The following is a 15,038-nucleotide window of genomic DNA, read 5'->3' as shown; positions in this document are numbered from 1 at the left end:
ATCCATCTGAAAGTTGATTCTTAAAATCCCAGCTTCAGTTCTAGAAACTGATGACAGCTAGACTTGCATAAGAAGGGTTGCCTCCTCATAATTTTTTTATACTGAAGGATTTAAACACAAAAATTACACTTTATAGATAGATGAGGGTGTCTAGGTACTGACCTCTGTCTCATAGTCAGACAAGGAAATATTCTAATGCAAAAAATTGCCCAAAAGTAATATTCAAAATAGGACGGCCACTGCAATTATACAACTTGACCAACCAACCTTTATTGTTTTCCTCTTCATATGGATATTCATTCATCCATTTGTTTCTAGAGTCACATTGATCCTGCAAGAAAAGCACACAAAAAATGAGAACCAAAATATATAAACAGCTCATACAACTCAACATCAAAAAAACAAAACAAAAACAAATATCCCAATTAAAAAATGGGCAGAAGACTTGAACAGGTATTTTTCCCAAGAGGATACACAGATGACCAACAGGCACATGAAAAGATGTTCAGCACTGCTAATCATCAGGGAAATACAAATCAAAACCACAATGAAATATCACCTCACACCTGTCAGAATGGCTAGCATCAAAAAGAACGCAAATAACAAATGTCGGTGAGGACATGGAGTAAAGGAACCCTCATACCCTGTTAGTGGGAATGTAAATTGGTGCAGCCATTATGGAAAACAGCATGGAGGTCCCTCAAAAAGCTAGAAGTAGAACCAGCATATGACCTAGCAATTCTACTCCTAAGTACATACCCAAAAAAAAAAAAAAGATATGCACACCCCAATGTTCATAGCAGCATTATTTGCGAGAACCAAGATATGGAAGCAGCCTAACTGCCATCAACAGGTGAGTGGATAAAGAAAATGTGGTATATACACAATGGAACACTACTACTACTTAGCCATAAAGAATGAAATTTTGCCATTTGCAACAACATAGGTGAACTTGGAGGGTATTATGATAAGTGAAATAAATCAGCAGAGAAATATAAATACCATAGATTACCTATATATGGAATCTAATAATAAAACAAACTCATGAATATAACAAAAAAGAAGCAGACTCATAGTTATAGAGAACAAACTAATGGCTACCGGGGGGGAGAGAGAAGGGGGAGGGGCAATCTCAGGGGTCACGGATTTAGAGCTACAATCTATTAGGTATAAAATTAGCTACAAGGATATACTGTACAACATGGGGAATATAGCCCAATAACTATAAATGGAGTATAATCTTTAAAAATTGCAAATCTCTACATTGTAGACTTGTAACATATAATATTGTACAGTAGCTATAATACATCAATTAAAAAATGAAAAAAAAAATTCTGTATGTTGGTAACATCCTTCCATTGGAGGAATCTCTTGATTAGTAGAGTCATATAATAAGAATAGCAGCTGGAGAATAGTCTTTCTTCAGTTGTTTGCTCTTTGCTTCCTAATTAGCAGCCATGTAAAGGGTAAAATGGAGAAATTAAGGAAGAGAGGCAGAAACTCCGGCTATGACACTGACAGATCCTGGGCACAAGACATCAAAATGCAAATAAAGATTAAGGGAGGAAGGGACAGAAAGGGAAGGGATGAAACAGAGAGAGAAGGCTTGGAGAAAATGGTTTTAAAGTAAATTTAATATATGAAAGTCACAAATACTCCGGCTGGAGCACTTGGCTCTGTTACTCTTAGCAACTAAGAGATTTTTAAAGTAACGCTGTTTTCCAGAGGAAATGATCTTTTTTTTTTTTCCCGCCTCTTAATAGTTGATACCGATTAACATGAATACGTTTTGGTGGCTCCATGTTGGCCAATACTAAAGTAATTTTTCAAAATGAATCTGATTAAAGAGATGTCACTTCTTAAAAATTAAACCAACATGAAGTAAATATTTATGTGGTTTCTGAAAGCTTCCAAATCCCCAGGACCATTTGGAGCTCACCAAAGGGAATTAAATATTGCTGGATTGGAGAGTTCTGAACACAATAGACCATTTGCCCCATTTGGGTATATCTTGAAAGTCTTCCTATTTACTCTCTCTTGGCATTATGTAACTTGCTTCATAATTTCCATTTCATGAGACAAATATTCTTTGGCATTCAGTGAAGCTAGCTTATTAAGCACAGTCGACTTTTTTTTTTTTCATTTGGAATCACTCTCAAGAGGGGACACGCCCAGAGTTCTTAGCAGCACCCATTCTGTGCCAATGTCTACGCAGGCAGCATCCAGGCAGGTTTCCTTTGCACGTTTCCATACATTTGAACAGAAAAAGGGTTCACTCACTTATACAGCCTTAAATGAAATGTACCAGAATTCACACATTCCACGATCTTGGCCTGTAAGAGGAACTAACCCTTAATTTTATCCCAGTTTAAATCAATCAATTGATGACTCATCTGCTTCCCTCCTTCCAACTCTCCCTCAATAACTGTATTTTAAAATAGATGTGTCTTATGTCTCAAAACACATCCCCTAATATATTTTACAGCTTTCACCACCTCACAAGCAATAGAACATAAATGCAATATTTTAACATTACAGTGGCAAACTGGAAATATTCTCTTGAAATTCAGATCCTTCTATTTTACATTATGAAACCCAAATAGAGTACCCTTTGAAAGAATTAAAAAGTCATCTAAAACACCATGTTCCTGTCAAACACGTCTTGTCCTTTCTAGTCTTCAAAATGTATCTCAATCAATCCGTTCCAACTTCTTAGCAGAATGTACCAGGTACTTGAAAACTGGCTTCAATCTTACATTCTAGTTCTGTAATTTTTTTCACACTTTAATAAACCATGAGCATTTTGAAATAATATTCAACTTATTAATGCCTAACTCAAAATTCATAATAGTCCACTGTAGGGATACATTTACCCCCTCATTTTCATCTACGAGTTTATGATTTTTTTTTTTTTACCATGACCAATAACACTTACACCTCCACCTACATAAATCTTGTAAACACCAGGACCTCCACTAGACTGGAGGGTAACTTTGTGCAGTTAGAAAGGATGTCCTCTCTGGGAAGACACAGACAGACTCTCATCAGGAGGTGGGGCCCAACCAGGGAAGCCAAGTGTAGATTTTTACCCCTCAGCCGTCAGCCAGGGCTAAGCTGCCCCAGTCTGCACCTTTAATCACTGCCTTAGAATACAGTTATAGAAGTATAATTACTGGACCAAATTATTAACTTTTTTCGGTCTTTCCAAATATATTAACCAAATTGCTTTTTATATAGACTATACCAGTTTATATTCTCACCAGGAGAAGTAGCACATACTAACCTAGTTCACTTCCATCTTTATTTCCCAGTACACAGCACATGCCTAGCAAACTTTAAGAGATCAATAAAGGTTTTATCAAATGCGTAAGTGAAGCTAATAATGAGAAATAAAAGAAAAACAAACTCCCCTTTATATCAATTGTGTGGATATTTTTTACCCAAGTAACTAGGGCCTTAATTAATTTGTACTTTCTAGATATAATTACACGACAGACTACAATAAACATTAAATTGTGTAAACTATACATAACATAGTATCATACATTCTTCTAGCATTTGGGAATTTACCAAGTACCCTAAGGATATTATTTATTCTGAAAGCAGTTCTCTGAGTTGAGCATATGAACTATTTTTAGATCCATTTGATAATGATGATCAGAGGTTAATTTCATATGCAAGGTAACAAGTTAATGTCCTTATAAAAACCCCTGAGTTAGTCCCAAATGTTAGTGCACGATTTATCTTTGTAAACACCTACAATTTAAATGTATATTTCAGTATGACTTAAATCTGGGGACAGCTGGGTACAATGCTAATTTCTGTCTTCCATTCAAGTTCCTCAAAGAGAACTCAAGATCCTCTTTCTCCCTGTAAAGCCCACCCAACACCCTATACTTTAAGCAGCAAAAATGACAGAAAATGAAGACAGTTTAGGGTTAAGAACATCTGTGTCTAGTTTCACCTCTGTCATCTACTGGCTGTGTGACCTGAAACAACTCAGTCCACCTCTCTGAAGCCCAACTTCCTTCTCCACAGAAGGATAATACCTGTTTCACCTACCCTTCCACCTACCCCAACTGAAGCAATGTCTATCCAACAATCTGCACTATCATACACATAAGAATAGCTAAGAATTATCACTCTTTAATTAATGGCCAAGATACCAAATTGAGGATTTCCCCAAATTGAGACCACAAGATAGAACAAACTGATGAAGCTCCAATTTTATTCATGTTAAGGCACCTTTGGGTTATTCCACAATCTCCGTCAAAACCAAAATATGACATAAAATAGGAAAAGGGTACATTTCTGGTAACAGTTATTATCTCATCAATTCCTAATTAAAAGATAACTCTGCCAAACAGGTTTGTGAAAGTATCCAGTAAATCTTCCCTAAGTACAGAAGTTACAAAGGCCACTGTCCTCATCAAAAAATTCATCACACGTGGTTTTTGTTCTCACTTTTCTGGTTCCCCAAATTATTCTTAATTGGCAGGTGAAGAAAAGCAAAGGTCATTTATTTCAATATGAAAAACATGAAAAATAACAAAAGGCAAAAACATTATATTTTAGAAAGAATTTTAGATTTACTTTTTAACAAAAACATTGCTGCCTGAAACCAATGGTAAATACAGGTTTATTTTTCTTTTCGTGGAGAGTATGGAGAAATTCTAGTTACACATGTCTCTCTTCAGTAGCTGTAAACAACAGAGAATGACTGTCTAAAATTCTTCACTTTCTAACTCTTGTTTTCTTCCCTGAAATCTCTACACATGGTCAACCAGCTTCCATCAGAATTCAAAGAGAGCACCGTGCATAACAGAAATTACCCTGGCCAGAAGGAAAGTGGATGCTACCCACCTTAATGAGTAAGGAGTTACTTTGGAATAATTACCTCCGTGTACAAGCATTATGTTGCCCTGTAGTAACAGGTTGCTGGGTGTGTGGGTGTGTGTGTGTGGGGGGGGGGGTGTTTGTGTGTGTGTGTGTGTGTTTTCTAGGGGGAGGGGATGTTACTTAGGTTTTTTAAAATTTAGTTAGTTAGTTAGTTAATGGAGGTACTGGGGATTGAACCCAGGACCCTGTACATGCTAAGCACACGCCCTACGACTTAGCTATACCCTCCCCAGAGGTTGCTGGCTCTTCATCTCATTTTAAATGGTCTATTATGTTCTCAGTCTTTACAGGTTAGTGTTTAATACATTCCAAATACTTCAGGACCCATAAGTACACTTGCTGCTGGTTCCCCTGAGAATGCCTTCATGTATCTTTAAACAGAGACAGAGAAACCCGTTTTTAAAGGGGTTTATAGACATCTGACTAGCTAGGGTATTCTACTCTCTGTCTAAAGGTAACTCAGTTGACTCTGTTTCAAGTAACGGAATCCTGGTGCTGGAATAGCGATCCCGAACCTGGAATTCTGTCTTCTAGATTCAGCTTTACAAATCACGACTTCATTAATTGTGAGCTTGTGTTTTAAGTGCTGATTTAAAAAAAAAAAAAAAGTCAAGTAATAAAGGTGTACACACATATCCAATTCAGTTACCATAACTTTTTCTTAAATTTTTTTTTAACTTTTAACGTGGGAGGGGAGATAATTAGGTTTATTTATTTATCTTTAATGGAGGTACTAGGGATTGAACCCAGGACCAGGACCTTGTGCATGCTAGGCACGTGCTCTTCCACTGAGCTACACCCTCCTCCCAGTTACCATACCTTTTAAAGCTGATGAGGGAACTCACAGGCAGGTCCGTACATTTCAGTCTGAGCTATTATATAACAAATCCACACTGGCGTTATGCAGTATCAAGGTTTCTGATATGTAAGTTGCCTTTTTTCATGTAAAGTTATTTCTGTCTCATTGTCGTGGTGAGTTATCTTGGGAACTAAAAATATTTGAAGGTTAATCTAAATATTTCTGGAGATGAATGCAAATCTAAGTGCTACATATTCAGAGCTATTTTGACTAAAAATGAAAAGAGACACTAAAAGACACAAAGCAGGAATCTTGTTGCTAGGTGACAGGTGACACCTGCCGTATCTCCTATGAACCTGTACAGCATGAGCCATCTCACTGCTGAGAAAAGACACACGGACCTCTATAACACACACATCATTCTCTGTAGAGAAGCAAACTAATGTTCATATATTTTTTAATAAAAGCCACAGGGAGTCAGCAAATCACATCTATAAGAATATCAGGTGTTAGAGATGCCTCTCACAATAAACAGGATAGTTCTTTATTTCCCATTTTGAGTACGTATTATTCTATAATCTAAGTAACATCTATATATGAAATAATTATAATTTTCATGAGTCATTAATAAAGATTAAAGACCGATAATACCTCTTTGTATAATATCCCACTTAGGAATTTCCAAACTCAATAGAAATCACTTCAACTAAGGTAGGTAGAGTCCATAGAGAAAGCATTATCCTTGTGATAAGTAACCCAATTTCTATTAAATATATTAATACAAGATCATCATAGCAAAGATCTGATGAATTAAAAAGGAAAAGGACAAAGAAGTTTCACTGTAGATTATTTCCTGTAATTTTATAATTACACACCTACTTTCCAGCATTACCTCCCTGCCTTGAGATAAAAACCAGCCACAAAGTTCCACCCCGATCCTTTGACTCATCAGGCCATCCAGATGATGCTACGGAAAGGCCAAGGACTCTTCTGTGCCAAGGATTCCAGGATCTCACATGAATGAATGGCATGCATCACCACACAGGAGAAAGGCTGTGCAGTCACAGAAAAGATCCAGGCACGAATGCCGGACAGAATGAACATCAGCTTTAACGCTTGGGGTTAACGTGACTTGAGGCAGGTTGCTTAACTTTTATGCACCCCCTTTTCCTAATTTATTAAACTGTTAACATAAAACCTTTTAGAGGGGAGAGGAGAACACTGACAAGGAGAATGTATGCAACGTCTATACCACACTACATGGCACATATGAGTTCTTCAGCAAATGTCAGCCTCACCCCCACTCCCTGCATGGATACTCAAGCGCCCAAACTCCTGTTTCCACTTAAACTTTGCCGAGAACTAGCAATAAGCAATGATCAACTCAAGTTCAAGTTACACCTTCTTGATAACACCTTCAACCACAATTGTGTGTTTCTTACAGGAAGGTCCTGGGAATGCAAAGACAACAGAATCTCTACTCTACAGCTGCACAGTACGGTGTCTGTAATTCATCCGTTAAGAGAGTTCAATGATGTAACAGGCTATCAGAAACAGGAGAAAGGGAATTCAAGGTCATTAATAACTCCTATCCCACAGTAATCCCCTTGGAATTCTGTTAGTTGCATGAAAAGTCTCCATTTATAAAGTTGTTTTTCCTTATTTTTAGCTTTATGTTTCTCTGAAATTATGCTGTCCCCCAGGAACTCTGCACTATTTAGAAAAGCAGACAAGAGTCCAGAAAGAGCAAACTTTTAAAAATTAAGGTCCCACTTGGCGGAAGGTATGACCTGAAGCTTGCACAATCACTTTAAGAACAGAGTTCACTGAATAAACAGCCCATTTTCAGAGGGAGGAGGCAGAGCAAAAGCACGCTGACATGTAAATTACTCTTTCAGTCTGTTTCCAGCTTCCATTACACCTCATCATTCTATGCAGACAGAGAACAAATAAATCTTTAAAAGAAAGTAAGCATAGCAAATGAATTAAGCATTTCTTTTCCATATATTGTGCTCTATACAATGGTTTGAAAAGTAATTTATGCCATGCTCATATTCAAGTGTAATTGCCATTTTACCCGGACTGCGTAGTCAAAAATCTGATTTGTGTTGCAAAGGACTGACAAGATGATTAAATCTTGTCTTCATATGTCTAATTTATGTGATTTAGACTGCAACACAAATACGAGCACGTGCAATTTGCACTTGCGTGTAAAGCTACTGCATGTAACACTACGTTCTGCCAAAAGTAACTTGGCCACACACAAGTTTGCATTCCCATATGGGGACGCTGACATCCTTCCCCAACCCGCTCTCTCAGAATGTGTTTTAAACCATCATGCTAAAGATGTTACAAATCTCTGGGGGTTTTTTTGTTTTGTTTTGTTTTTTTAAACAGGCTGGTGGGACAAAGGGAGTGACAGAGTACCCAGCTACACATTGATCTCCATTCACGTCCTAGTACTTTCTGTAAATATAACGTACTTGTGTGATTTATACATTGAAAAGCAAACTTCAAGTTTTGAAAACATATGAAAATAAAATCATGATAAACACACATTTGGTACCACTTAAAAATGCATCATTCACACAGCCTAAGAATTTCTCCACTATTTCACTTCAACAGGTGTTGCCTGAACAGAGCTGGGTGTGCATATTACAGGATAATTATAAATTTTATACACTAAAGAATGATAACATAATCAAGACAAAGAAGTTGCCTCATTCAGTATGCAATATACATATCTGGCTTTCCTATTAATTATTGCCTTCTATGTTTAGCTTGCCAGTGCTAAGCAAGATAAATCCCATTCAAATGCATAGTAAACAGTTTGCTTAGGGAGTAAATTTGTTTTCTAGTCCATCACAACAATAGCTGATTAAAATATGTTGCTCTTATCCAGTTTTGAATTAATTCATGTGAAATAAGACAAATATTTATTAAATCGTGGGGAAACCATTTCATCAAATTGTAAAACCTGAGTAGAAAAACAAATGGCACACACTTAATTACAGTTGATATTTCAATGAAATTTGCAATCTCAAAATATTTAACAAAAATTAGAAAATATCAGACTTGAGGTATTTTTAGGATACTTTTATGTTCAATCTTCTTCACACATCTGAGTCCAAACACGTTTTAACAGAGGCAGACTTTAAAATATAATTTGAAAGATGGATCAAAGAACTAAATAGATTTGTTTTACTGACATTTTGACATAATGATACAGAAACAAGAGGATTTATGTGATATTTTTAATGAACATCTTACCGAGTTGCCAAGGGCCTTACTGAAAAGTAGTTTTGACCGGCTGAACTCATTAATCTACCATGCACATTCAGACACCATAATCACTGCCCTATGGTGTTCATAATCTGGTCCACAACAGAAAGCCAGCTGTCATAGCAAATACATCATCAATTAGTATTTCTCAATGATGAGCAAATCAGTAGACTGTCAAATGTACTGCATAAACTTATGCTTCTCTCATAACTAAATAATACCAAAAAATCAAAATACTATTTGTTGAGAATGATAAATGATATATTAGGTTGATTCTTTTTAATAAGAATCAAAAAGACCACTTGAAAAACTGAAAAAGACTGAAATTGGAGGTTAACCCCAATATAATCCAAGCAATTGCTACCAGGTCTTGATTAAGGTCCACTGATTTATAATAGTGACTTTTATTACATGGTACATATATTCCATTATTAATTCATCTATGAATCACCTATATGCCAGGAATTGAAGACTTTGCAAATTATATGTCACAGTGCCTGATTTAAAGAAGCTCACAGAGAACAAAGGTGAGACAAATATAAATAAAGTAAAACAATTTTAATAACAGATACCATCGATTGGATGTTTACCATGTTTAACACAAACTGGATGTTATTACATATATTAGTTAATAAATTCCTGTACAAAGCAGAGCTATCCAATGCCCGAGAGTTAATATTCCCATTTTACAATGAAAGTAACTGTAATTAAAGTCCATAATCTCTAACTTACATCAAGTTGAAATCTTTACTAATATCATAGAAGCTCTGGTAAAAGAATAAAGTATAGTAGGAAGCTGAGGGAACCTACACAGGCTTCAAAGAGAGAAGAAACAAAGCTGAGTCTTGAAAAGTGGGGAACAAAGACATTTCTGGGAAAGGGGATGTATCAGGAATTAGTACATTTAAATCTGAGTCTGATAACGCTCATACATATTTGTACAGACACATAAAATTTACTAAGAACAGGTGTGTACACCCACGTATATGAATGAGCGTCCTGGGCACTGGCCAGGACCTACCTACATCAGCCAACCCACGCAATCTAATGAGGGGCTCTGATACAGAAAAGAAGTCTGTGATGTGGAGAGAAGGTCCATTTCAAATACACGATAAAAGGAATCCTGAAAGTATAAGTTCTAGTATCTTAGGTGCACATTTGTCTTACGGTGTAAAGAGATTTATATTATGTATGCTAAATCAAGAACATTAAAATCTGACTTAAAGAAGATAATTCTATGAAAAATGCATGACTTTAAAAGCCAGTTCTCATGAACTGTGTTATGTTCCAGGATTGAGGGTATATCTGACATTTCTGACTCCCATAGATCAAATGCTTCAAAATATTTATTATTCAAATATGAAGCAACGAAAATATGCCCATAGATTGTAGGTATGTGTGTACTTACACGCATGCGCACACACACACATAGCCAAGGCGCTGGTGAAAAACTCTCATTAGAAAGAAATCCTTGAAGCATATGTAACTTACAAGAGTAAGTTCATCTTTTAAAAAATACTCCAGAAAATTTAAATGATTTTGAAAAACAGTAGTATAGCAGCCAAGGAGTAGCAAAAGTATTTTGAAAAATAATCTCAAAACAAAAATTGGCCCATTGGAGGCTTAAAAACCTATTTGAAGATAAAGATGCAACTAATATGTTAAAATCATAATTAGTCCTATAGATAAATAATATACGGATTAACCTCTTATAATTTCTAAGAAATGTTTACAAGTGAAGTAGCTTTATCAAATAATCCTCGGGAGTAAGCAGTAAAGTGCTCACGGGTATTTCCCCAATATGCATGGGGAGTGTATTTTCACATTTTAATTTAAATACAGTATCATTCAAAATACACCTGATTTTAAAAGGATAGTCCTTTAGATTTTCTAACTTCATTCCCAAAAGGATGGCTAAATACAATCAGAGAGATACAGGGAGGGGAAGCTGCTGACTAAAGAAATGAATTCAAATTGTTCTCTGAGTAGAATGATGTCAATTCCCAGTAGAAGGAAGAGGAGTAACTGGTTGGGCTGTAGCATCAGCAAATACAGACTCACACATGCTAGGAACGGTCCTAACTACACTACTTGTATATTCCTCAAACCTTGTGAGGTAGGTGGTAGCATTACTCTCATTTTACAGATGTGGAAACAGAAGTTAAGTAACTTCCCTAATAAGTAACAGAACCAGGATTTTAAAATCAACATTTGGGCTCATCTTCATAATGTTAAGTACTATTCTATGATGATTCTTATAATTAATTTTGGTATAATTTCTGTATGCCATGGCATCTTTGTTTACGGAAAATAGATGAGCAAGTCAACTGCAACAAGACAGTTTAGGTATTTCCCTATCAAACAGATTAAAGTGAGTATTTCTGAAATAAAGGCATAATCTCAGACACTTCTCCAATAAAAGAAAAACACATCCCAAATCTGAAGTCATTTGAAACATTGCCCAATCCCCTAATTAGAAACTAACACTTTCATTAGCTCATTTTTAAGTTTTCAGAGATTTTTTTTAAGATTTTAGAATTTTCATACAATCTTCTCCATAAAACTCAAGATCAATAAATCTAATGAAAATCTTTTCTTCCCTTTCCTCACCAGTGATATCTAACCATGTGCACAGGTACAAAAGAAATTTAACTTTTCACATCAGAAATCCACTGCATTCTTATAAAATATAAAATAAGTCAATTATGAAAATATATTTCAAAGAAGTATTTCTGATCTGTGCTTGAGTCTGTTACCCCAAATGTCTATTAAAATCCATAATTTCAAAAGTAATTTATCCTAATTTTGACAAATGTTTCCCTTAGCTCAGTGTTTAAATGCAACTAAATTATATTAGATTCTTTTCTGAAAGTACTAACATGATCATAATAGTAAATAGTTGCAATAAATTAATCAAATGATAGAGTGTATTCTTGTAAATAATGCTAAGCAGAAATAATTCATGCTTTCAAATAGTTAACTGTTTAAAAGGCCACTAAAATATGTACAATATAAAGAGACCATAAAGTTCCTAATCATATGTACTCATTAATTCTCTCATTTGTATAATAAATATCCCTCCCTGCCAATGGGGATACAAAGATGAAAAAGACCTCATATATCGTATATATCTTAAGATTTAAAGAAGACTGGAGGCGGCGAGCTACTATTTGGGAAACTACTGCTGAAAAGGCATTGGTAAATCTGGGAACAGGAGATACCACGGGTTGTGGTTTGATACATACTTCACCTCTGCAGAAAGCCATGGTGTGGAGGAGGAAAACCATCGCATTTCAGTTCATGAGAACCAAGTAGATGACAATTCACTAGTAATCAACAGCAGGGCTATGAAGTTGCTCATGAATCTGTTGTACAACTTAAATTTGACAAGCGCATCCAACCAGCATCTAAATGAACCACAAGTGGCACACAAGGGCAAGCCATACACTATTGGGAGATGTTTCTGTACACCAACCTTTGTCCAAAATATATTCAGGTCCTTCATCGTGAAGGTTGCTGGTTGCTAACTTCCATAATGACCTTTATTTTATTTTTGCTCCCAAACTTCATGTGGTTCAGACTTCAGGTTCTTAAAATGCTCTATGACATACAGGTCTACTCCAGCTACCCTTCTTAAAGGTTTGGCTCAGAGTCTTTAACCTTCCTTCACCATATCTGGGTTCTCATTCTGTTCTCTTCTCTGGCATATGTGTCTTCTTTCCCACCTTAAAAATAGTCAGATAATCTCTGTCTCAACACCAGCATTCAGCTACCTCTATCTACTACTACACGTAGTGACATGTAACTACAGGAGCAATTTCTAGCCTTCCACAGACACATGATCACAACTCATTAACTCTACTTTTCTCCACTTCCCCCCAACCTTCAAATGGTCTCTTTGATGACTGGTGTCTATTTAGTGTTACCGACAACCTGAACCTGGAAAGAAAATTCTCCTCCCCTGTTTCAATGAGGTCTCTACATTCTTATCTCCATTCTATTACCATTGGATGTCTTTTAAACAGTCTACATGCCTACAAAGGGGTCTCCTCCAAAATTCCTTAAACTAAGATGTGCTTTCTCTCTCTGTTTGATCTCTTAGGAGATTCACCTACCAGATTTGATTATCACCCCCACAAACGAACATCCCTAAGCCTAAAGTCCCACCTAATTCTTGCTCTACTTTTTTCCCCACACAGACATTATAGAATGATGTCCAGGGTATGCATGAGTCACACCAAAGTTAGCTGTCACCCATGAATCAATCAATTATCAAGAGTAGGCTACATGAGCCACTCTTGGTCACAGGAGGGCAAGCAACTTGAGATACATCTAGTGCTCCAACTCTCTTGAATGATCTTTTATACCTAGCATCAGTTCTTAATGCAAGCCAATCATACAGTGCACTTTGTTTGGCGTTTCTATTGCTCCTAGCAATATGCAGAATTCTTGTAGCTGACCACTGAACATTATTTTGTGAGATTCGTATCAAATTAGATGGAGTAAACCATACTATAATATACAGCAATACTACCATTAACTACTATGTGCCTGTAGGTAAGCTAGCTAACCTATCTGGGCTGCGGCTTCCTTATCTATGAAATTAAGGAGCTGAAACATCTTCAAGCTTTCTTTCACATAGAGTTGTGGATGCTACAATTCCTGTATTTTAAAAACGCACAAGTCTGCAAGGCTTATGCTATGAGCTGAAATAAATGAATACTGGTTAACAGAGCTTGAGTTCTACCTCTGAATCGGTGAATTCAGTGAAATTTATTGCAACTTCTCATTCCCAGTGGCTCCTAGTCTGCTTTGGGCAGGAATATAATGGATGACCAAGAGGTCACTGGTAACTCAGCAGGTAACTCATCTCTGCACTATATGGTACTCTGAAGATACATTCTTAGGAGAGAAAGTGGGGACCATGGCGTGGGATATTTGCACTATTTCCAAAGCTTGAGCCTACAGACACACCCGCAGCTGAATGACCCTCTGGGGGTAGCCTTGGGCAATTCTGAAGGTGAGCAGGGAGAATTTCTCTCCTAAGCGCAGCTCCGTAAAGCACTGCACTGTAACCGTGTTCACCTGTGACTATAAGTTACATCCCGCCTTGGGGTTTTACTGCGGCCACTTGGAATGCGCAGAAATGGATCTGTCACTTTGCTTCTGTGTAATTTAAGGGCATATATTACTTCCAGTAGTATCTCAGCAGCAGAAATTTAATCCATAAGTCAGGCAGATGCCAGGCAGTGTGTCAGGTACCGTACACCACGATCTTAGGCAACCCTCACCATGAAGAAGGGATGTCAACCTCCACTTGACAGGTGACGAAACAGTTTAATGGCTATTAAGCTGCACAACAGGACTTGGAACACACTTCTGTCAGACCCCAAAGCCCACACGCTTTCCCTCACACCGCAGTGCCTCTCACTGGAAGTTTCTGAGGCGCGAGCTTGCTGCAAGTGCCACGCTGGGACAAATTCACACGGTTACACACGGGGCCAGGTTTCAGGAGAGCCACCACGCACTGGACTGGTACAAACCATCGCTACGGCACTCACTTTGTGGATTCAAGAAGCCACGGAAGAGCCGGGTTTTCTGAAGCATTTCTGACCAGGAGCCACTGATGGCCCGAGTCTTGGCTATTGCTATGTCTGGGCACCACTTCTCCACATACGTTCTGTGCACTGAATGGGGTCTAAACTTAGTAAAGTATATCAGAGTTCTTGCCAACACACTTTGTTTGTAAGGTAAGTTTTTTCAGAAGCATTACCAAGAACACGCCCACATACACCACAGAAGTGCCAGGAGCCTCAGAAGTTCCTGGGAAGTTAAGCCTCCCCATTTTTATAAGACTGTGAACAGCAACTGCAGAGTCCATTGGAAGCAATTATGCTTCTTTATATCACTTCATTCTCCTCATAATGCTGGATGACATTTAGCATCCTATAGGCCTGAATGCAAAACTCAGCTGTTCTATTTCCAAGTTGCACGGCCACCACCTAGTCACAGTGTCTCCAAAATTCAGCTTTGCAACATCTACAAAAAAAGGCTTTCA

At 37.2% G+C, this 15,038-nt stretch overlaps 1 protein-coding gene across 8 annotated transcripts in view; it reads right to left on the bottom strand.

Moving 5' to 3' along the window:
- Positions 1-15,038, bottom strand: part of KLF12 (Kruppel like factor 12) — a 517,595-nt gene that overhangs the window by 278,249 nt on the left and 224,308 nt on the right. For all 8 annotated transcript variants that reach the window (XM_032496878.1, XM_032496874.1, XM_032496875.1 and 5 more), the window contains one exon: positions 268-331. In XM_032496878.1, the coding sequence (XP_032352769.1) occupies positions 268-300 (33 nt within the window). In that variant the 5' untranslated portion in view covers positions 301-331. The remainder of the gene's footprint in view (positions 1-267; positions 332-15,038) is intronic.

Source organism: Camelus ferus, chromosome 14 (assembly GCF_009834535.1).
Source record: "Camelus ferus isolate YT-003-E chromosome 14, BCGSAC_Cfer_1.0, whole genome shotgun sequence".
In the NCBI taxonomy this organism is placed as follows: domain Eukaryota; kingdom Metazoa; phylum Chordata; class Mammalia; order Artiodactyla; family Camelidae; genus Camelus; species Camelus ferus.
The sequence above is the reverse complement of the archived record's forward strand: the minus strand, read 5'-3'. Positions and strand labels throughout refer to the sequence as shown.